Raw genomic sequence first — 21,290 nt, 5'->3', positions numbered from 1 at the left:
AATTAACATTTCCCAAACTCTCCTTAATAAGTCAATTTCGGATAATAGGCTGCAGACCAGAGAGCCTTTTAATAGACTTAAAAGACTTGTGTGTATATATATATATATTTGGTGGTGGAGGGGGGGGGGGGGGGTGTCCTATAACCTGCTGGCAAATAAAGTATACACAAGCACACAAAATTGATTGAGAATCTTGTTAAATGATGTAAACAGATACACGGTTTCTTTGTCTTTCTTTTTTAACAGAAACATACAAAACACATTCTGTACATGGTCTATAAACTGAGCTGCCTTCATACAGAAATGGTTTTCGATCAAAAACTGATAGTAAAAATGACAAAAATCCCTTCAAAATATAAAAGTTTATAAATGTTTTGCATTTAAGAATTTAAGAAAACAGAGATTCTCACAGTATTTGACAGAAGGTTAAGCCCTGATAACAGAAATAACATTCCTCTGGAGTTCTTGCAGTAGTTAAAAATAAATATTGGATTGAGATGACTTTGCTGGTGGGTGTAAGGGTGATCCCATCTATGGATCTGTAAAATAGCAAAAGGAAATTATATCCCATCAATGAGAGATTCGAACTTTGTGAAGTTCCATACCAAGGAACAGGTTTATGGAGCACAGGCCAGTAATCACCTCCCCATGAAGGAAGGAATATGGTGGGGGCTCCACTAACCAGCTGTGACTCTCATGTTTCTAAAATCCCAGAACTCGGGGATAAAATGCCCCTAGGGCTTTTTCCCCATCTGAGTTGCTACAGCGCATGCAATTACCCCGCCACAGTGTTGGTTGAAAGAGTACCAACCACATCTGTATTAATCTACAACTGAAATAACTCTTCAATTATCTGCACCGTTCTATGCACTCTGGACCAGAGGACATGCAAAATATATACAAGAAGTGTATGAAAGTCTGAGTTGAGTCTACAGTTAGCAGTCATTTCCTCATATCTGACACTGATCTCCAAAATAAGTCTCAATTTAATATCAAAAACTTAAACCTGTTCACAGAGTGTGTGAACATTGCTTGGGAGTGATGAAATCACCATTGAGCATCTCGGAGGTGGGGCTCGTACCAAGGTCTGAACGCAGTTTGCGGCGAGGTCTCTTTGTTGGTGGGGAACTGGCCTCATCTAGGACCCTGGGCTTCGCTGCAGAAGCACGGGAGGAACGCACAGGGGTGCTGTCTGGAAACACACACACACACACACACACACACACACACACAGGCCTTAAAACACATCTTGGTCCAAATAACTACTCCCATCTGCAAACGGTTTCTAAAGAAAAAGTGTCCAAGTCACTTACTGTGTGGACGCATCATCCACACACAGCGCCAACCACACCCTCCGAATGATTCACAAACACCGCAAATCCACTCACAGAGTTTCTTCTCAACGTCTCTGAGCTCCTCCTCCTGCTGCTCGAGCTCCTGCCGTTTCTCTTTCATTTCCGGGCTCTTCAGGTACTGCACGTGGCTGTCGTAGTCTTCCTGCCTGTCCCAGGTCTTCTGCTTCGCTACACAGAACTGCTGCAGCAGCTCTACGCAAACACATACACACACGCACACACACACACACACACACACGTGACGACCTTGAAGAGAAACACTGCACGCACCTCGACAATTACGGTCGAATCAGTGGGCCCAACAGTCCAGAGAGAGAGGAAGAACCACTGCATGAAGGTTTGAGGTGCCAGCTGCCTGGATTACCGATCTGCTTGCATGTGGTCTGGTACTCTTTAGGCAGCGGTGCTCCGAACACCTGCCCTCTCAGCTTCTCTATCGGAGGGGCCTTGTTCTGGAGACCCCCAAACTTCCCATTGCTACGGATACGCTCCCCCTGGCGCGTGAGAAGGGTGGGGCACTGCACCTTACTCTGGACCACCTGACACACACACACACACACACACACACACACACACACACACACACACACACACACACACACACACACACACACACACACACAATGTGCCAGGTGCTCAGGAACAAATGTATGCAGACAAAGTGCAGATGAATCTTTCTAAACCCAAGAACACAACTCTGCACATGCCCATACAATAACATTTTGCTGTTAGGAATTACGGCATGTTTTGTATTTAAAGACTCTTTTGGCAAGCTGGTCTCGTTTGTTTTTGCTTTTGGAACACTATGACAAACGAAAGTAAAAAGTGTTTATGAGGTTATAATTTTCTGGTTTTTTTTTTAGATTTCTATCTATCTACACTTCTACACAATGTGCTATTTATTTAAAGGTATGGCCTGTGAAATGTGCAGTGGTGAAGTAGTTTGGAGATCCATCGGACACACACTTACCCCCCTGCGGTAGTGATTGGCCGAGTCCAAATCATCCACCAAGATGGTATCTCCAAGAAGACTTGCAAAGACTGTCCAAACACGAGATATGCATGGTTACTACGGTCAGTGTCTCCATCTCTCACGCGCGGACACACACTCGCATGTACAGCTGCCCTCTAGATTTTGGAAAGCCCCGTGACCCCTGGTGCCAGAATGTGTAGGCTGACACACACACACACACACACACACACACACACACACACACACACACACACACACACACACACACACACACACACACACACACCTCCTCCGGGATTACCTCATTCCAATAGTGGCTATTTATTCCTTCAGACAGAAGGGCGAAAGCTCAGCAGGATAGTACAGAGCCACTCACTGCGAGTTCTGAGGCCAACGTCATACACACACGCACACGCACACACACACACACACACACACACACACACACACACACACACACACACACACACACACACACACACACACACACACACACACAGACAGAGAGCCGGCCAGCAGTGGCCAAACGAGCATCTGGATCGAGTGAAAGCCAGCTCGCAGAACACGGCTGGGGAACGGACAGCACGCGCACTCCAGCACACGCGGCCGCACTGGTAATGGTTTCCCTCCGATCTCAATGACACAAATGCTCAAACCTACCCCCCCCCACTACGGAGCGTTCCACTGGGGGTGTCATCTGGAATCAATCGAAAAGGGAGTCAAAAACTGACGCGACAAGGAAAAGATCACTCTGGAAGGTAGCAGGAGCAGTGAGATACGCTGGCCGGCGGAGACGACCCTCGGGACCCTCGGCAGGGCTGGTCCACGCGCCGACTGCAGGGGGCAGCGCGGGTGCTGGAGTGGCCAAACTCACCCAGTCACATCCCCAAGCTCAAGGCCTCCAACAGGAAACACTGACTCAACTCTCATTTAAATCTGTCCATCATAAAGCCTTGAGGGAGTCACAGTGTGTGTGTGTGTGTGTGTGTGTGTGTGTGTGTGTGTGTGTGTGATGTGTCAGCATACACGTGTCCAAGAACTTACCCATGTTGCAGTTTTCCGCATGCTCGGGAAAAATGAGCAGATCTCTAACAAACACTGGGTTCCCTACAGGACGGAACAGATTCCCGCCGTTCCTGATGTGGGGCAGCGGCCTGACGGGAACACAAACACAGCCAAACGCTCATGGTGAACCAACAGCACCAAGCACATGCAGTTTTGAAAAATTCAGGAACAAATGTTCACTATAAATATATGCATTTCTCATTTACATTTTATTAACCTCCCAGGAATTCACTGGATTCAGGTAGTGATCAATATATGAATCAATCGATCCACACACACACGCACGTATATTAAATACAAACATCTTGCTCAAAAAATTACAGGAACAGTCATCGCAGGTAGAACACCAAGGCACTTAAACCTCAAGGATATCAGTGTCTGTATAGGCAGCATAAGTGATTGTGAATCAGTTTCACCTGCTTTGGAGCACAATGAAAGTGACAACAGGTCAAGACAACCCAAAAAAGGAAAAGGTTTCACAGGTGGTAACCACAGACTCTCCTCTGTGGTAACTCTCCTCACCCTTCCTTGTGTTATACGAGTATCCTTGATGCTACTGGCAGCATAAAACCTGCAGCCTTTGTCCTGTTGCCCCGCTCTTCCAGGACAGCACATGCACACAGGAGGGGAGACACAGAGACACTGGGCCCCAGTGGGATACTGGCCTGCATGCTTTTGACCTGACTGCATGAAAGGTGGTATGAGGGCCCGATGTCCTCAAGTGGGACCTGGGTGTTGTTTGGTACCAAGATGAAAAACTCAGAGCCACCATCAAACCTTATGCTGGTGCAGTGGGGTTCAGTCTAGGGATGTATATCTTCACCACTAAGCTAGATTCGATACACATCTCGATACACTGCCACCGATGCGATATAACTGCGATACTCTGAAACCCCTTGTCGATACGATGCGATACAAATCACTCCTGTTCACGATATGATGTGATTAAAAAATGATTGGTAACGATATGACTTATTATATGAGGATTCGGTTTGATAAGTGATCATTCGATAGTTAGTTGAGGTTTGAGGATGTATTGGCCTAACCCATTAGTTTTCTTAACTCAATAGCACAATTCTACTTTACTCTCTATTAACATAGTGAATATTATGATCTGCAACACTACTGTCTGCTAGACTTACGAGGGGGTAGCGGCCGCAGAGATGTCCACACCGTGCCGTCTTTTCATGTGTGTCGCCAGGTTCCTTGTGCTACTAACGTATTTGATAGCCCCACGGCATTGTTTGCAGATTGCGTGCGTCTTGTCAAGTTGACCACATCGCTTAAAAAACCCAAAATATTGCCACACGTTTGATTTGTGTGTCTTTTTTGGTGCCTTAAATATCTTTGTCTTTGCTAATGCTCTCGTTTCCCTCCATCTTTGCTGTGTACGTCTGCGTGTTTGCGTCAGTACCTGAGGACACCATGGTGCATTTATGTTGCCTCGAAAAAAAAGAAATCAATAAAAAAAATATATATGTTGCCTCTGAAAATGTTAGAATAAGGAATAGATACTGGAAAACAAAACACCCGATTTAATCATAGTATTTGCCAATGCAAAAAGGCTAGAGGCGATGCATCGTGAATTCGCCCGCAAATTAAACCCGATGCACATTGAATCTACCGGTGCAGTCGAATCGCAGACATGTGTACCGATTCACCGATGTGAATCGGTGAATCTCCACATCCCTAGTTCAGTCCCATCGACCAGCCCTAATGTTCTCCAGGACTGTAAATCCCACTGAGAACCTCTAGGTGGTGTAAGTGCGTGAGATGCCACCAAGCAGGGCCACAGACCGTCCAGATGCTCAGTGATCCAGACGTGTGAGGAGATCCCCCCCAGGGACACCATCCCCCATCTCAGAAGGAGCTGCCCAGATGTTGGGCGTGAAGACAGACACATGGGAGCCAGACACACTTAGTCACATCGTGAGTTGCCGTGATTCATGCAAACTGAAATCGGTTGGTGATTTAAAGTTTTCCTTTCTTTTGAGGTGTGATTTTGAATGAAGACCTCAATGGGTTGATGATCTGTTTCCACTGATCATTGAGTCATTTGATGCTCTCCGAAGTGCACAATTTATTAGTTAAACTGTCAGCTTGAATCTTTTGTTCATCAAGATTCGATTTAAGTGTTCGTTTATTGTCTGTGAGCAGTGTGTTTTATAGTAAAATTACAATGTTGTACACAATGTTTCCAAGCAACAGGACGACAGATTGTGTAAGACATTTCATAGGTCTACAATTATAAAAATATTCACACATTTCCATATGAAACACTTCATTCTCACTACAATGATTAAGAGATTTTCCAGGCCTGGGGATGTACAGACATGTATTATAAATGACTATTATAAATGGTTAATAATACATGTCGGTGTATACAAAATAACGTACTATATTTCCTATATTTAACAGTTAGTAGTAGATGTACCTGTTGTTAGGTCTCCAGAACACCGTCTCCAAGGGCATGACCTGCTGACGTCCTTGCGTTTCATCATAAATTTTCCGCGCTGCAGCTGTTGTCACAGTAACCACACAGTCCATGTCCCCAAGGAGGTGCCAGGAGATGACCTTCGCCACATCGTCATCCTCCACCTGCGCCAGGTGTGCTATCTGCACATAAACACACACAGGCACAGACGGGTCAGACGCATCTCCACCCACACCTACACACACACATCCATCCCCACCAACTCACACACACCATCTTGCTCCCACATGCACCACCCCCCTCAACAGCCCCCAACACACACACTCATTCCTACCCACACACCCTCTCCACCCACACCACCCCCACCCCACACACACAAACCCATCCCCACCCACACACCTTTCCTAGGACATCCGGGCTGCCCTTGAACGGATCAGGCATGGTGCATTTTCGGCGAGGCTGACTCAGTATCCTCTCCAGATCCACCTTCTTCTGAGCCATCAATCCCTCCACCGCAGACTTCTAAGCACAAACACACGTGAAGAACCTCCATTTAGAACGTCTTCAAGGAGCTACCTGAAGTCATTACAAAGCATCAATGGTTTTGTATCTTCATCCTTCCTCAATACTGACATGCATGTTCTGAAGAACATAAACAAACAGAACCTTGTTTGCATACCAAAAAAAGACCTCTGGGGGTTTTTGGCTTTGTCCAGAGTATCACTGTTTGTAACACCCACCCATGGTGGCGACTGCTGTCCATTCAAGCTAATGAAAACCGGCCGCCACCCGCTGATGCTCTGCTGCCCTCTGGTGGGCGGCATGCACGCCATCCTGCCCACGCCACCCTCCCCCTTTCAATGCCATGAAACCTAATGCCCTGTGTGGACGAATCAGGAGGAACGGTCTATGTGCAGGAGGGCCAGCACACCAACGCAGGTGGTGTGAACCGAATGTGACGGACCTACGACACTTTGAAGTGTGCCGGCGCTGATGTAGCTTTGGAGTAAATTCTTTCCCCGTCTGTGTTTCCTGGAGGTAGACGTGGGCTTTCCCATTAGAGGCAGAACTAAACTGTTCACACTAAGCGGACACGTGATCTGAACCTGTAGTGCTCGTCCTCTGCAGCCCCAAACAGGGGGGACAGACTACCTGCTTCTTTAAGCACGTCACAGGAGACCCTCCTCTCCACCCTCACCGCACTCTCAAGAAAAACAACGTGCAAACACTATTTCATGAAGAGACTGTGTATACTTACCCCTGATAATTTAGATACATCTAAGCCGATTTTATTGAGCTCTGTTCTGAGCTGGGACTCTTTTTTAGTGGCATCGTTTAGTTGACCTAAAAGAGAAAAAACGAATCCAAAGAACGCTTTGTTAACGCACACACACACACTTATGCGCACGCACAAACACACACCTGCGCATACAGAGTTTATTAGATCGCCTACCCTTGAGTTCTGAAATGAGCTGTTTGTTTGTCTCCAGTATGTCTTTATACATTTCGATGGAGCGAGAGAGCTGGTCCCTCTTTTTGCTCATAGCAGCCATCACCTTCTGACTCTCCGCATCTACAACAGAAGAGCAACAGGAGCGCCCGGTGTTTACACCTCTCCCTCACACCCGGGCCAACTCAGCAGTAGTGATGTGGAATTATGGTAATAGTACCAAATCCCAGACTATATAATACCAGACTGCCTCCATAAGCAAGCTGATCATTCATCACACGCTGCGTGTCACACACACACACACACTGACCGTTGTAGAAGCGGAAGGTTATGGTGAAGGGAGTGAGGGGCGGGGCTGTCCCTTGAATGACGGGGCAGAACTGCAGCTTGTACTCAGCTCCGTCATCTCCTGGACTGTTCTCCATGAGGGCCAAGTTCTACACAAACACACAACACACACACAGACCCTGGACTTTACATACACAACACGCAAAAACTGTAGAAAAACAGAAGGTGCTTGTGAATCTCGTCAGTGGAAAGATCACGCAGACTGACCGTGATGGTGCTCAGGCCGTTGGTCAGGCTGTATGACAGAGTCTTGGCCTTGGGGTGAAACCTCGGGAGGTCTTTGGCGTCTTCTCCTTCTGCGCTCAGCACTTTCACCACCACCTGCCCGTTGAAGCCCATACCAGCTGGGTTATTGTATTTGTCCTGTCGAGGAAAATAATCACATACACACACACACACACACACACACACACACACACACACACAGATGTGCAAGGTTAAACAAAGCGGTGTATTTGTGTTTATTGAGGTTTAATGTATAGTCCTGTTAAAAATCACAACACATCTTCACTGAATGTCACTGTGAAGAACTGACAAGGTTGTCCGTTTACCTACCATAACGTTCAGGCACAACCTCTCCAGAAGGGTGCGGTTGGCTAGCGTGTTGCTGTTGGACACCACAGGGGTCGGAGGGGTGGTTTCTGGGACGAGCTTCACTGGCTTATTGGGAACCACATCTAGTGCAATCTAACATCGTAGGGGGCGGGGTTAGGGGCAGGAGACATCAGACAGGCACACCTTAGGTTACAGTCAGTTCGCTTTAGAGCTCCCAGTCATTGCTTTGCTCCTTGAGACTAACAGACCCAACTCAGGTTATGCTGTGCAAACACTGAGCGTCTGCAATGAAAAAATAAATAAGGGACTGAAAAATTCTGTACAGTAAACTTTGAAAGAAACGAAAGAAACACATTTCTGAATGTTGCTGCTCAGGCCTGCAGTTCTACACACAGCCAGTTCATTCTGTGTCCACAGTGTGCTTTGAATTTATTTTGAAGGTCCAAACAGATTAAAACTGATCTGGACGTGACCGGTTCAGGTTGTCTCCATTCTGGTATACATGACTGCAGAACCAACAAGGTTATTTACAAAACACAAGATGCTGTGTGAAAAGAACCTCATGTTTACCTGGAAGCCTTTTACAAGATAACGGACACACACAATGTGCTGTGTCCACCCACAGTACTGCGTGTGTGTGTGTGTGTGTGTGTGTCTCACCTGACTGCTCCAGAGCCACCTGGTCTTTCCTACAACAAGCACAAACTGCACCATGTATTTTCCCACGCGCTCTGGAATATCCTTGTCCCTGTGTGGGGGACAACAGGACAGATCAAGGCCTTTGATCACACACCCAAGGCTCACTGATGAACAAACCATGCAAAGAACTGGAAATATGGAAAACTATCTACATGTTTTACTACAGTACATGCAGGTGTAGGTGCAGGTACTCACTGACATCATCTTCAGATATTCATTTATTTATATTATTGTATTATTATATATAGCTAGCTACCCAGATAGCAAACAGCTCACCTACGTTACAGTCACCTACGTACACTTTACCTAAAATAGAAGTGGTCATCCTGTCGTTTGCCCGTGGGTTTGCTACACTTAAAAGTTGTTGCCTGAAATCACAAAAAGGAAACGAAATGTAAAGCGAACCGTAAAGCAGCTTGCGGTGCAGTTCAGACCCTTCGACCCCTACTCACCCCGGGCGGGGGGCGTGTCCCTGAGGCCGAGCCCTGCCACAGCAGCATGGAGAGGTCAGCTGGACTGATACCCTTCACGGGCCCCCCCTCCTCGGACACCACCGTCACTTTGAACACTGCGCGCACACACACACACACACACACACACACACACACACACACACACACACACACACACACACACACACACACACACACAGTCAACCTGGACGGTGCCTGGTTCGAAAGGCGCATATTTCACAACTGCGACGGCTTCGTGTGTCGAGGAGAGAGGCCGGCCGCGAGCCACACACACCTGGGAAGGTGTCTCCTGCGGTCAGCACGGCGTCGCTGTCGTACTCCACGTTGAGGGTGACGGGGTTGCTGGGATCAGCCATCACGTTCAGCTTCACGACGGGGCCCGGAATGCTGTTCCTACTGAAGGAGCCACGGAACTCCACCTCATGCTCTCCTCTACACACACACACAGGGGGAGTGTGAGGGGACACGCACACACACCGCAATTCTGACACACGGTTGTGATCATTTTCCAGAAAGACACCCGGGAGATCTTCTAACCCCAGAGGCAGCGTCCATTACCCACTCATACCCACCTTGCTGCAGTCACTGTCTCCAGCTTAAAGCTGGCCCTTCCCTCTGGATCCACAGGTTGGGACATTACTGAAGATTTAACCTAAAGCACACAAACACACACAAACTTACACTTGCGTTCAAAGAACACCAACTACACTACACTTAAACCCGGGAGGTGTCCTCTTGGTCGATACCTTCAGCTGTGGTGATAGAGTTTTGATTGCTATGACCACTCGCTGGTCCGGAACAGGGTTATCCCACCCATCACACAGCTGGAGCAGGAACGGCGTGTTCAGGCCTCGGCCGTTAAACACGTGGATGGGCTACACACACACATGACCAGGCAAACACATCAGAATCTTCCCCGCTGGGACTGACTTTATGCCATGCATGACGAGATGTTTGTGCTTGTGTAATATTTTACTTTTAACTCTAAAAAAGGCAAAAATACTTGCCTAGAAATGTTTACCTACACATTTGAGATTTTTTGAGTAAATTTCTAGCTTTGTGTATGACAGACTAGGAATGAGATGAGTAACTTTTGGAGGAAAGTTCATGAAAATGGCAGAAGTGTCTTTCACCATTTCGGGAGCATCCAGCAGTGTGATTTTCACAGGAGGTCCAGGAGTGACTTTCACTCGGGCAAACTCCTCAAACTCCTGGTACTTGAAGCACAACTCCCTTGGACCAGGAATACCTGCTGAAAAGCGCACACCACGCACCACCACATTCTCTGTACTGTTCTACACGTGCATGAGAACCACACACACACACACACACACACACACACACACAGAAAATAAGACTGACAGGCATGTTGCAGGATAGAACAGATATTAGGTTGTTTGTTGTATATAAGGTTGTTTGTGTCCATTTACCTGCCATTCAACTTTCAGTGTTGATGTATCTAGCTTTTCTGAAGACACGCTGATCGACTGCAAGCTATCAGCACTCAGAGCATCTGATTTATTGCCATACTGATCGATCACCTCAACATCTACAACACACACACACACCCACACACACAAGGTCATGCCCAGTTCCTTCAGCTACCACTGGCTGGAGGACTCTACTAATCCTCCAAGCTCTATGTTGTTAACTACATGTTTGACCTTGAAATGATTCATTTGGACGACTAGTTTGGACAAAACTTACAAATATTTCCTGCAAGAATTTCTCCCATTCTGACGGTTGTCTCACTGAGAGTTACCCTCAAACGCTCTGGCTCATCTGGGCGAGCGCTACATACACACACACACACACACACACACACACACACACACACACACTATTATAATCAGAACAGTGCTTGCATTAATGCGTCGTATGAGTATGAAGAGTATAAAGCTACAGGAAGTGATGTAAGGGTGCAGCGGGGCGTCGGGGGCCTTACACTATAGTGAAGGACGTGTCCACGGTGTGCTGATCTCGGAAGGCCACCTGATAGAAGTGCTCCCTCTGCGCTTTAGTGGGCACCAGCACACTGGGTAGCATTCCCTTCAACAGATCGTCTACCTTGACCTCAGAGGTCCAGTTCACCTAAACCAATCAGGGAGACTCCTAAACCTGCGCACGATCATTTTCGAACCAGTATGATGAGACATGCAGGCATTTACCTTGATGTTATTTGCTAGCGTTGCGGTTAAAGGCACCAGCCGGCCCCCCTCGTCATACAGCCTGAAGCGCAGACACTCCAGAGTGTCTCCCGCCGTCCAATCAATGCGCTCCATGTTCTGGAGCACCATGATGTCCTCGGAGTCCTCCTCCTGCCGGTACACCTCCACACGGGAGACGCGGGAGCTAGGGAGGACACGCAGGGTGCGCTCCACACAGGAGACCACCTTCTGGTTCTGCACCAAGCACACACATGAGTGCACTGAGTGCTCGCTGATGAATGAGGAATAAACTATAAAGCCACTAATGGGAAATCACTCTTGTCTGAGTTGAAATGCTGTGTAACTTGACAAAACTACTACCAGCGTTCTTCTGACATTACTCTACGACGCTAACTGCACATTGCTGCCTTGTAGTTGTACTGAGAAATGACAATAAAACTGAATCTAAAAGACAATTGTATAAAATACACCACCAAATAATCTGTGACTACATATAACTGCACTATGAATATTTAGAGATTTACAAGCATAAACCCAGAGGATATTTTCAAGAATAAAACACAATTAATCAGGTTTTTGTAAAACAGTGTAATGTAAATGTGCCATATTTCTCAATTGTGATTTTTCACCGCAATCAAAATTTGTCCTCCGTTTTTTACCCATCTGTGCAGTTAGAACACACACACACACACACTAGTGATTACTAGGGGGCTGTGGATCACACATGCCCAGAGCGGTGGGCAGCCCTAGCCCAGCACCCAGGGAGCAGTTGGGGTTAGGTGCCTTGCTAAAGGGCACCTCAGTCATGGCCTAAGGCCCAGGAATCAAACCCACACCCTCCGGTCACATGACTGCCCCCAAATACTAAACATGAACTTTATAAGAACATTTCAAAGGTACAATAAAAGGGAGAACATTTAAAAAGATAAATATGCAAGGTGTTGGAGATGTAATGGTGTTTATGGAGCCGAACGTATCTTACAGGAATGCCAAATTTGGCGGTGAGGACCTGCTCCACACCTACACTCTTCAGCTGGATGGGTTTAGTCAGCAGCATACCGGAGCCAGTATTACTGCAATCGACTGCGTCCACTGTCAAATCAGGGGCTCCTAGTAACTACACACACACACACACACACACACACACACACACACACACACACACACACACACACACACACACACACACACACACACACACACACACACACACACACACACACACACACACACACACACACACACACACACAAATCAGGAACATGCTCTCAGCCACAGAATCAGGAGTTACTGAAACTGCTCAGGAGAGAAGCTGCAGTCTAAAACTCTTTCGGTTTTGCTATCCATGATGTTAGGCTATGGCCTAAACCTCTCCTCAAAACAGTGGGAAAATCCTCTAGAATTAATTGAATTAGTCATAAATGGTTCCAATGTATAACCATAAATCAATTTACAATCAATACGCAAAAAACAAATTGTTTTTATGTGCAGATCCAGGACTAGCTTTACTGCTAATAACCTGTTCACAGCATCTGGGCTGGACTGGACTGGACTGGGCTGGCCAGTCCTGTACAGCAGTGAGAAGGAATTTTGCTTAATTCCTCCTCACAAGCCAGTTTCTGTTTACCAATAATCTTAGGACACCTTGCTTGAAAGGCTTGATTCTAATGGACACTATTTTACATGGACACTATCATATTGAAAAGACACAATTTTACATGGACACTGTATCATATCAAAAGGACAGTTTTAGATGGACACTGCAGCATATCTAAAGGAAACACACTTCCTTTTTTACATAAAAAAAGACGTTGTTCAAAACCAATTCAGAATCAGTTGCCTTCTTAATACATTTTTATTTAACCTGGACTGAGGCTGCCCTGTTGTTCATTTACTATGTTTGAGTGACCCATCTTCTTTTGAGTCTTAGCAGGATGTCCTGTTTTTCTGCTGTTTCATTTCCAAATACAGCTTAGAATTCACTGCTTCCTTGATAAAGTACAAACTATGAATGAAGAATAGATCTATGAGCTACTTGTATGGAACTCCAGGTCATTTGAAATAATCCACAAACCTTCTCACAACTAGTCAGTTTAACCACATAAACAACAATTACAATAACATTTTAGCAAACAACAAACTAACAAAAGACACATATTCATGCAGAGTAGTGTATGTGTACATATTCGTTAAGTAACTGCCAAAAAACCGGTTCGTCATGGTGATGCTGTTACCTGACAGCGAACGATAAGTTTGGAATGTGTTGTAATGTTCTGGAACTCATCCTGAACTTCTACACTGAAGCCCGCGGCTGTGCCGTTCTCTATGGACACCTCACCTTCAGGCATCACCACCAGCAGATGTGGAGGGCCTGGGGGAAAACAAGGGAGACAAGACAAGGCCAGTTTATACAGTGGCTTTCATACACTGCAGTTACTCAGCGTGCTTTACAATTGAGAAACTGCAAAAAATGAATAAAAAATTAATAAGAGAAAAGATAAATAAAGGCATTAGATCATTCCTGGCATCTAACACCTCAGAAAGGCTGTTGCAAAGACAATAAATTAAAACAATAAAAAAAAAATTACTTCTGCTTAACTGAAACACACCATCTTTCCTAATCTGTGAATGAACATATGAAACTTATAGAAGAATTACTGACGTATGATACAGAGACTACAGAACTGACCAGACTTAGTTCTGTATGGAAATAATTATATATATATATATATATATATATATATATATATATATATATATGCAATATTTTAGCCTTATAAATGAGCGATAGCCTCACTCATTCACCTGACTGCATGAATGTGATGTTGGGGAAGAACATGAGACCCTAAGTATGGAGAAAGACTTTGAAAGGTGATTTCACTATATAAAAGCTCTGTGGACAAAGCAAGTGAAGAAATCACTGTGCGTTTTCTAAAAGTGTTTCCCTGATGTGCTGTATTTCACTGTGGGAGTATACATACCTGGGTGCACACTCATTTGGAAAGACTGGGAGTCTTGTCTAAGGCCTGGCATTATAACCTTCACAGTGTGCACCTGTCAAAAGCATATGAAGATGAAATCTTATGATGATGACAGATGTTATTACAGGGAGGTGTCACAGGTGTGCCAACAGCCCTGTCCTGTCCTGGTACAACGACAAACACGTAGCCAGACAAACACACACTAACCTTCTCCTGATGGTCCTTCAGTCTACCTCTGGCTCTCAGATCTTGTATGATCAAAGCGGTATCACTCGAAGTGGTCCGTTCATAGCTCAGTTCCAGTGAACTAGCATGTGCAGGAGTGTTTGAAAAAACAAAGGGGTTTTATTTTGAGTTTTAATTTTTTAAATACAGTCATTAGAGCAAAGAAAACCCTTCAGAGAACATGGATAATATACCACTCAGATGTCGTTACACATCACCTACTCGCAATATATTAGATTATGACTAAACTAATTTTTAGCACTTCCTGTCTTAATATTGCTTTCAAATAATTATTTGAGTCACTTCATTTAGCATGATTAGCATGATATGATTCCTGTCTCAGAAATGTTTACCCTTTTTTACTCCCGTCAATGAATTAAGAATCTAACATCTGCAAAGGGCAAATGAAACTTATCTGACAACTCAGTTTATTATGACCTAATTTCATTGCCATGGACAATGCATTGTGCACCATCTTGTGGCCTTTTAGGTAATAAGCTGTACTATCTGTCATGAGAAATCAGCATCTGGGAAAAATGTAAATATGGACGAGTGTGTTTATTTTTCTGTTCTCTGTAACCTACCTGCACTCTATCTGGGGTTTGATGTCAGAGGGGGGCTGGGCTGAATGGCCAAACTCATCTTTAAATTCCACAGGTAGAGAAAAGGGCACCCCCACCTGAACAGGTGAGGGAACTGCAGGCAGAACGAAGGTTGCTGCGCTGTTTTCTACGGACGAATCACACAAACATAGAAAAATTCAACTCGATTCATCTTCGTTCTAATAAAGTCAGGAACAGTGCAAACACTGAATTCTTGTATTAAATCATTTTACTCAAAAAAAGGCTGCGGCTTGTGGAGTCAGCACAACCCTGGTACTGAATATGTGCCAGTCTGCCGTTTATCCTGAACTTGGATACTTTCTGTGGCGGATCAAGATCTTTCGGCGCATATAAGCATTACAAGGATGAGTGGCAGGGTTGGATCTCAACCCTCCAGGCTGACACATCTGCAGGATGTGGGCTGGGCATATTAGAGTCAACGTGCTTATCTGTTCCAGTACATGGTAACTCAAAGTGAACCAGACGAGCACACGTAAAAACGTATTCTTAATTAGGCGACCCTGACTTGCTTTGTTTTTGCAGCAAACACAGAATAAATATCTAGAACATTCTGCTTTGTTTCAGAATTTACTCAAATCCAGTAACATTTGAGTGTGCTTTGAGGCTTTACAAGATGCCTGCATGATCCTTTTAGAAACAATGCAAGTCTACATTACTTTACGACAGCATGGCACGAAGAAATTGTACACACAGATGTCTAGAACAAAGTAAGGCTTTTTCCATTTGTTAATTTATATTTTCTTGCTAGCCAACACATCTTTTATCTCCAAATTTCCACCCATCGATTCACATCTGCGTATCCAGATCCTGGTCTCGGGAGCAGTAGCCTAAGCAAGGAGGCCTAGGTTTCCCTCTCCCTAATCACCTCTTCTGGAGGGAAACAGAGAGATATAAACTCTCCAGCATGTCCTGGGTCTTCCCCGGGGTCTCCTCCCGGTTGGACATGCCCGGAATGCCTCAACAGGGAGGAGCCCGGGGGATATCCAGACCAGATGCCTGAACTGGCTCCTCTATACATGGAGGAGCAGAGGCTCCACTGATGAGAGAACTCCTCACCCTAGGAGATGAGCCCACACACCCTGTGGAGGAAACTAACTTCAGCCAGTCTTAGTTTCAGAGGTGCCGATTCTCATGCTGGCCGTTTTGGACTCGGCTGCAAACTGATCCAGTAAAAGGGGGAGGTCCGATGATGCAAACAAGATGCATGTCTCGCAAAAAAGAGACATGGAATACTGATGCCACCAAACAGAACTCCCTCCTAACACTTGCCTACGCAGAGACATTCTCCGTTACGAACAGTTCGACGACAAAGGATGGAGTCCGACCCCAACTGGAAACCAGTCTGTCTTACTGCCGGCCATGTAAACAAATGCTCCTGCTCCGTTTGTACAGGGGCTGGATGTGTATGCTACCTTTAATACTGAAGTGGAGCGTGTAGTGAGGAAGTCTCTTCCCGGCCCACTCGCTGACTAACGTCTCACTCAGAATAGTCTGCAGATGCAGTGTGTACTTTCCCAGCTTATTCAGATTTTCTGAAAGCACAAGTGTAAACACAGAGAAAATTCAAATATCCGAGTCAAAACGTGACAAAATACTGCAGATAAAACTAGCTAAGCTTTGCTACCAGGCTAAGTTAAGCTAAACACAAATGATGTACACAAAAATAAACCTAGTGGTTTGTTTAATCTGAAGTTTAATATAGCACTGCTGTACCAAACTGTCATCATTTTTCATGTTAAAACTGATGCCTTTACCCATGACTTTAAACCAGTACTCCCACTTGGGAGAGTGGACACCGATGTGAGAGTTAGTCTGGATGTCCCCTTTGGGAGCTGAAACACAACAAGAGATTCACAAGCTCATGAATGCACACTTTGTTGATATGTTTTTTTTTTATCAGCGTTACAGGCAGTTGGATACTCACAGTGCCAGATGACTTTGAGGTCAATCAAGAGTTTTTTGGCATTGACATTTGCTACCGGCAACCTTGACATAGATTCCCCTTTTTTATTCAAAATCTCAACCTGAATTGGACCTGTGGAAAGACAGGTTGGAGTGTCACAAATGCACAGATAAAACTGGAAGACAACTGGACAGAGACCAGACAAAATATATTTTGGTTGTGCTGATATGTGTGTGTGTGTGTGTGTTCTTGCACACAAATTGTGAACAAATCTTAAGAGTACACACTGTTGATTGGGGACATTGATCCAAGTGGGATCATACAAGGCCCCGATTGTTTAAGCTGTTTAGGAGTGATGAGTGCCAAAAAATAGTGTGTAAACTCAAAATCTCCATAGTCCCCAGAAATGATATAACTGAGAAAGGTGTGTCTGAAAGTGTGTGCATCATCCTGATCAAAGTGTGCATAATAGGATGCTTCCTGTATTGCAGGTTCTTGCCATACACACACTTTGATGTCAGGTGATATAATGTATCAGATTCTTATCAAGTCAAAATAGTCTATCAGGAAGTGTCTCGCAGATAAACGACACAAAGAGAAAGACGTTTGATGTCAGGTGATCTAAAGTGACCAATTAAATTCATATAAAATCTGAATAGGCTGCAATATCAGTAAGTTTGATGCTGATAATGAAAGATGATGGAAAGGAATTAATAGGATTGACTTCCAAGCTTATAATGCTAAATGAAACAAGCCAAAAAGTCAGAATATAAATATAATTGTATGCATTCTTTTTTCCAAATGTTTATTATGGAATTCATCTATGAAAGCAAAGAGGTTATTTTTACACACTATCAAATCTTTAAAGAGCTTGGTTTGTCAGTATGGCTACCTATATATCCAGTTCATAATTTCATAGCATGGGACATGGAGGTGTTTGTGCTAGTCTGTCTGATTGTTACTACACAATTTCCCTTAAATAATATAAAGAGCAAGCCAATTTACACCAATACCCAAACTAATGCAAACTAATACAGGTAATGTATTACCCAAGAGCAACTAGTGTTCTAATTTATATTTTACATGAAGTTTTGTATCAGTGCCCATCAATGCAGGGCTTGTTACACGCATTTGTCATTGCCTTACAGTTTCTCAGTGATGAACGACTAGGCAAATACGGCTTATAACTCAGAAAGACCGCAAAGCAAGACCCAAGTACTTTGCTGTAGAACAAGCATTTTTATTTAATTTTCAAGTGAAAATTTCCCTATATTTGCCCAAATCACTTCATACCGTAAATTCTGTTTATATGCTGCATGGCCTCATCTACCCTGTGCTTGCCTAATTAGAGCCACTGATTAGATCTTCCTTTATAGCTAGCCTTAGCACACAGGCTCTAAAACCAAATTCAACCAACAAGGTCGCGTTGTTTCTGTACATGTATGTGTGCGTGTGTAGGTACATGTACCCATGGGTGTGCCAGCTGGCTGAACCGCTTTCTCAGGCCATGGATTTCCCTCAGGCCATTTAATCCTCAGTTGATCAGGAAGCCTATGAGGGAAAAGAAAATACTGGAACTGGATATACACGATCAAATTACTAAATGAGCATTGGGAAATTAATACTGGAAGTAGTACATGGCTAGTAATTCTATAAATATGCATCATATGTTATTAGCACAACCGGTTGTCTGATGAGTCAGGTGTCTCACTATGGATTCATATGGATTACACACTGTGTGCGCCATCATTGCTGCGGTTATATTAAATTCATAGACTCCGGTATGTTTGTGACATGAAGACTGGCTCCTGCTTTGAGATTCCCTTGAAGGTTACCCAGGAAGTCTTTGATTGAACGAGAAGACAAAAAAAGTGCCACCTGGCCCTTGCTCGAGTATGCCAAAGTAATAACGTGCATAAACCAATGTGACAGTTGCTGGTTTGGTGATCAACTTCCCTTTATATGACTCTGAACACAACACACGCAGCTGAGATGATCTCTGCACCACTGTTGAAGCCCAGGATGAGGAAAGCATTTAAAATTTTCAAACAAGGCTTAAAAAGCTTTTCCCTTATTGAGCTTGGCTTGTCTGCACACCACGGTTCAAAGATAGTCCACTTGTATCCAAAAAGAGATTCGATGGAGGGCATTTTAGTGTTCAGTGACAGTGATGTTGGACTCAAGTTCAATCAAATGTTCTAATGATGCCATTAAGTCATGTAGTGTTCAAGCCACAATGGCTTTAAGATTGCCGATTACATAATGGGGCATTTTGTAGTGTGAACAGTACAGCGATCTGATGACTTTGAAAGATGTATAGTGTGCCCGTGGCTAAACTGGACCGTCTTCAGGACCTAAAGGAAAGTGATGCAAACCCTCCCACTGTCCAGTCACGGAGCGTGTGTGTCTTTTGTGGCAGATTTGGGAGTGAGCAGCTATTTCACAATGTGTAGCACCAGCTTTTGTTGTATGTCACGTCTAATAAAGAATAGCCCTCAGAGGCAGAGAGATAGCATCTCGTCTTAAAACAAACTGGGATACATTTTGTGGAAATAAACTGTAAGTGCAAGAAAAACGGTTTTATTGAGAGCTGTGAGAATGAGGTATTCGACCATGTGACGTGGGAAGGAGATCACTACTGCAGCACCCAATCTACCGGTAGGTCCAATGGGCCTGCAAAAAGTTCTGGGGAGCACCGAAATTGTGCTCCAGCTAATAATAACAACTGAGGAGCTGTAAGATGTGAGCCACAATACTGGATTGAAGTGAGATTTTAAATGAACATAATCTCATTACAGACAGAAGGTGAGACATGGCTGTCAGGCAGACAGTGCCTGGTGTAGTGGAATATGAATTCTAAACTTCATAGGCAGGAGGGCCAATGCAACAGACAGTGCAGCTAATACTTGACTGAGAATCCCATCTTGTACGAGCCATCTTGAAAATCATGTTACACCATTCATACTTCAGCTCGATTTCATTTGAACAAATCCGTCTCTCACACATATTTTAAAGTAAATAATGGCCCTGTTCCATCAACAAAATGCCACTGCTTGTGCGGGAGCTGATGCTAGTTCGTGTGAACTAGTGAACCTTTTAAAAACAAAAGCTACATTTGCACTGGTTAAGAAAAATTACACATCTGTGTGTGGGCATTCTCTAATTCAAAAAAAGAAGTCAGAAGACATTATATAAAGAGAACCCCATGATTTCTGTGATGTATACAATTCAGATGGAACTGGTGCATAAACATGGATTTCAGACATAAAAGACATGTCCTTGTACTGTTCAGAACCTGAGACTTTAAGCTTTTCAGCTTACTACGTGCACTCAATAGTGGGTTAGTTAGTTATGTGGGAATGATGTCAAAGAGACACTGGCATTGAAATAGCATAGACAAATCTAAAGCATGTTATGCCAGAAGCTGTCTGGCAAGCATAGAAAGTTGCCATTAATTCTTGACACTTTCATTCTTTGTACAGTTGGCATTTATAAGGACATAATGAAAAATATTCCTGCTGTAACTACTGGAATGGGAATATGCTTTATGGTTACCTACGTCTGTGGGATCAATCTTATCTGTTAACCTTGTAAAAAGAGAACAGTTGACCACTAGCTGCAATCTGTGTTTTACATTGATGGCTCTCTGCAGTAATTTCTACAATTTTTTTAACCCCTCTGCCCTCTGAGTGAACAAAATGTATGCTAGATCATTTAATTTTTAATGTAGATTTATCAATCCGTGATAAAAAAGGCTTTAATAATGATAGCTATATTGACTAGTTGACAGTCATAGTTTTTATGCAGTTACATGCTTTGGCAAGCCAAGTCAAAGTTTACATTCTAATTGTAGCTGATGGTGCATGTTGTCTTAAAAGTAAGAAATGTTAAAAACCTAAAATTGTGAACAGGAAAAAAATTGAAAAAGAAAATAAATATCAATAACTAATCAACTTTTTCAACATCTGTGCATGGGATAAGGGGACAATCATAGAGGAGATTACATGCAAGTTGACAGGCAAGTGCGTTGTTTGTTTT

The 21,290-nt window shown here is 44.2% G+C and overlaps 1 protein-coding gene across 2 annotated transcripts in view; it reads right to left on the bottom strand.

Annotated features, from left to right (window-relative positions):
• Positions 1–180: 180 nt before the first annotated feature.
• smchd1 (structural maintenance of chromosomes flexible hinge domain containing 1) overlaps positions 181–21,290 on the bottom strand; it is a 31,617-nt gene continuing 10,507 nt past the window's right edge. Inside the window, exons 17-49 of one of the 2 annotated variants that reach the window (XM_076973397.1) lie at positions 18,721–18,803; positions 17,274–17,384; positions 17,104–17,181; positions 16,762–16,881; positions 15,311–15,455; positions 14,709–14,808; positions 14,502–14,574; positions 13,755–13,891; positions 12,503–12,637; positions 11,521–11,754; positions 11,298–11,443; positions 11,060–11,145; positions 10,783–10,901; positions 10,486–10,647; positions 10,099–10,227; positions 9,925–10,004; positions 9,627–9,784; positions 9,332–9,447; positions 9,186–9,247; positions 8,841–8,928; positions 8,181–8,312; positions 7,833–7,988; positions 7,588–7,714; positions 7,281–7,400; positions 7,086–7,171; positions 6,227–6,349; positions 5,828–6,009; positions 3,373–3,482; positions 2,326–2,396; positions 1,720–1,894; positions 1,389–1,547; positions 1,082–1,192; positions 181–539 (exon numbers count right to left, since the gene is read on the bottom strand). In XM_076973397.1, coding sequence (XP_076829512.1) covers positions 532–539; positions 1,082–1,192; positions 1,389–1,547; positions 1,720–1,894; positions 2,326–2,396; positions 3,373–3,482; positions 5,828–6,009; positions 6,227–6,349; positions 7,086–7,171; positions 7,281–7,400; positions 7,588–7,714; positions 7,833–7,988; positions 8,181–8,312; positions 8,841–8,928; positions 9,186–9,247; positions 9,332–9,447; positions 9,627–9,784; positions 9,925–10,004; positions 10,099–10,227; positions 10,486–10,647; positions 10,783–10,901; positions 11,060–11,145; positions 11,298–11,443; positions 11,521–11,754; positions 12,503–12,637; positions 13,755–13,891; positions 14,502–14,574; positions 14,709–14,808; positions 15,311–15,455; positions 16,762–16,881; positions 17,104–17,181; positions 17,274–17,384; positions 18,721–18,803 — 3,922 coding nt within the window. In that variant the 3' untranslated portion in view covers positions 181–531. Of the gene's footprint in view, positions 540–1,081; positions 1,193–1,388; positions 1,548–1,719; positions 1,895–2,325; positions 2,397–3,372; positions 3,483–5,827; positions 6,010–6,226; positions 6,350–7,085; positions 7,172–7,280; positions 7,401–7,587; positions 7,715–7,832; positions 7,989–8,180; positions 8,313–8,840; positions 8,929–9,185; positions 9,248–9,331; positions 9,448–9,626; positions 9,785–9,924; positions 10,005–10,098; positions 10,228–10,485; positions 10,648–10,782; positions 10,902–11,059; positions 11,146–11,297; positions 11,444–11,520; positions 11,755–12,502; positions 12,638–13,754; positions 13,892–14,501; positions 14,575–14,708; positions 14,809–15,310; positions 15,456–16,761; positions 16,882–17,103; positions 17,182–17,273; positions 17,385–18,720; positions 18,804–21,290 lie in introns of those variants that run through there. The other variant, XM_076973398.1, reaches the window with a different exon arrangement.

Source organism: Brachyhypopomus gauderio, chromosome 14 (genome assembly GCF_052324685.1).
Source record: "Brachyhypopomus gauderio isolate BG-103 chromosome 14, BGAUD_0.2, whole genome shotgun sequence".
Lineage (NCBI taxonomy): Eukaryota > Metazoa > Chordata > Actinopteri > Gymnotiformes > Hypopomidae > Brachyhypopomus > Brachyhypopomus gauderio.
This window is presented reverse-complemented; position numbering and strand designations above follow the sequence as displayed.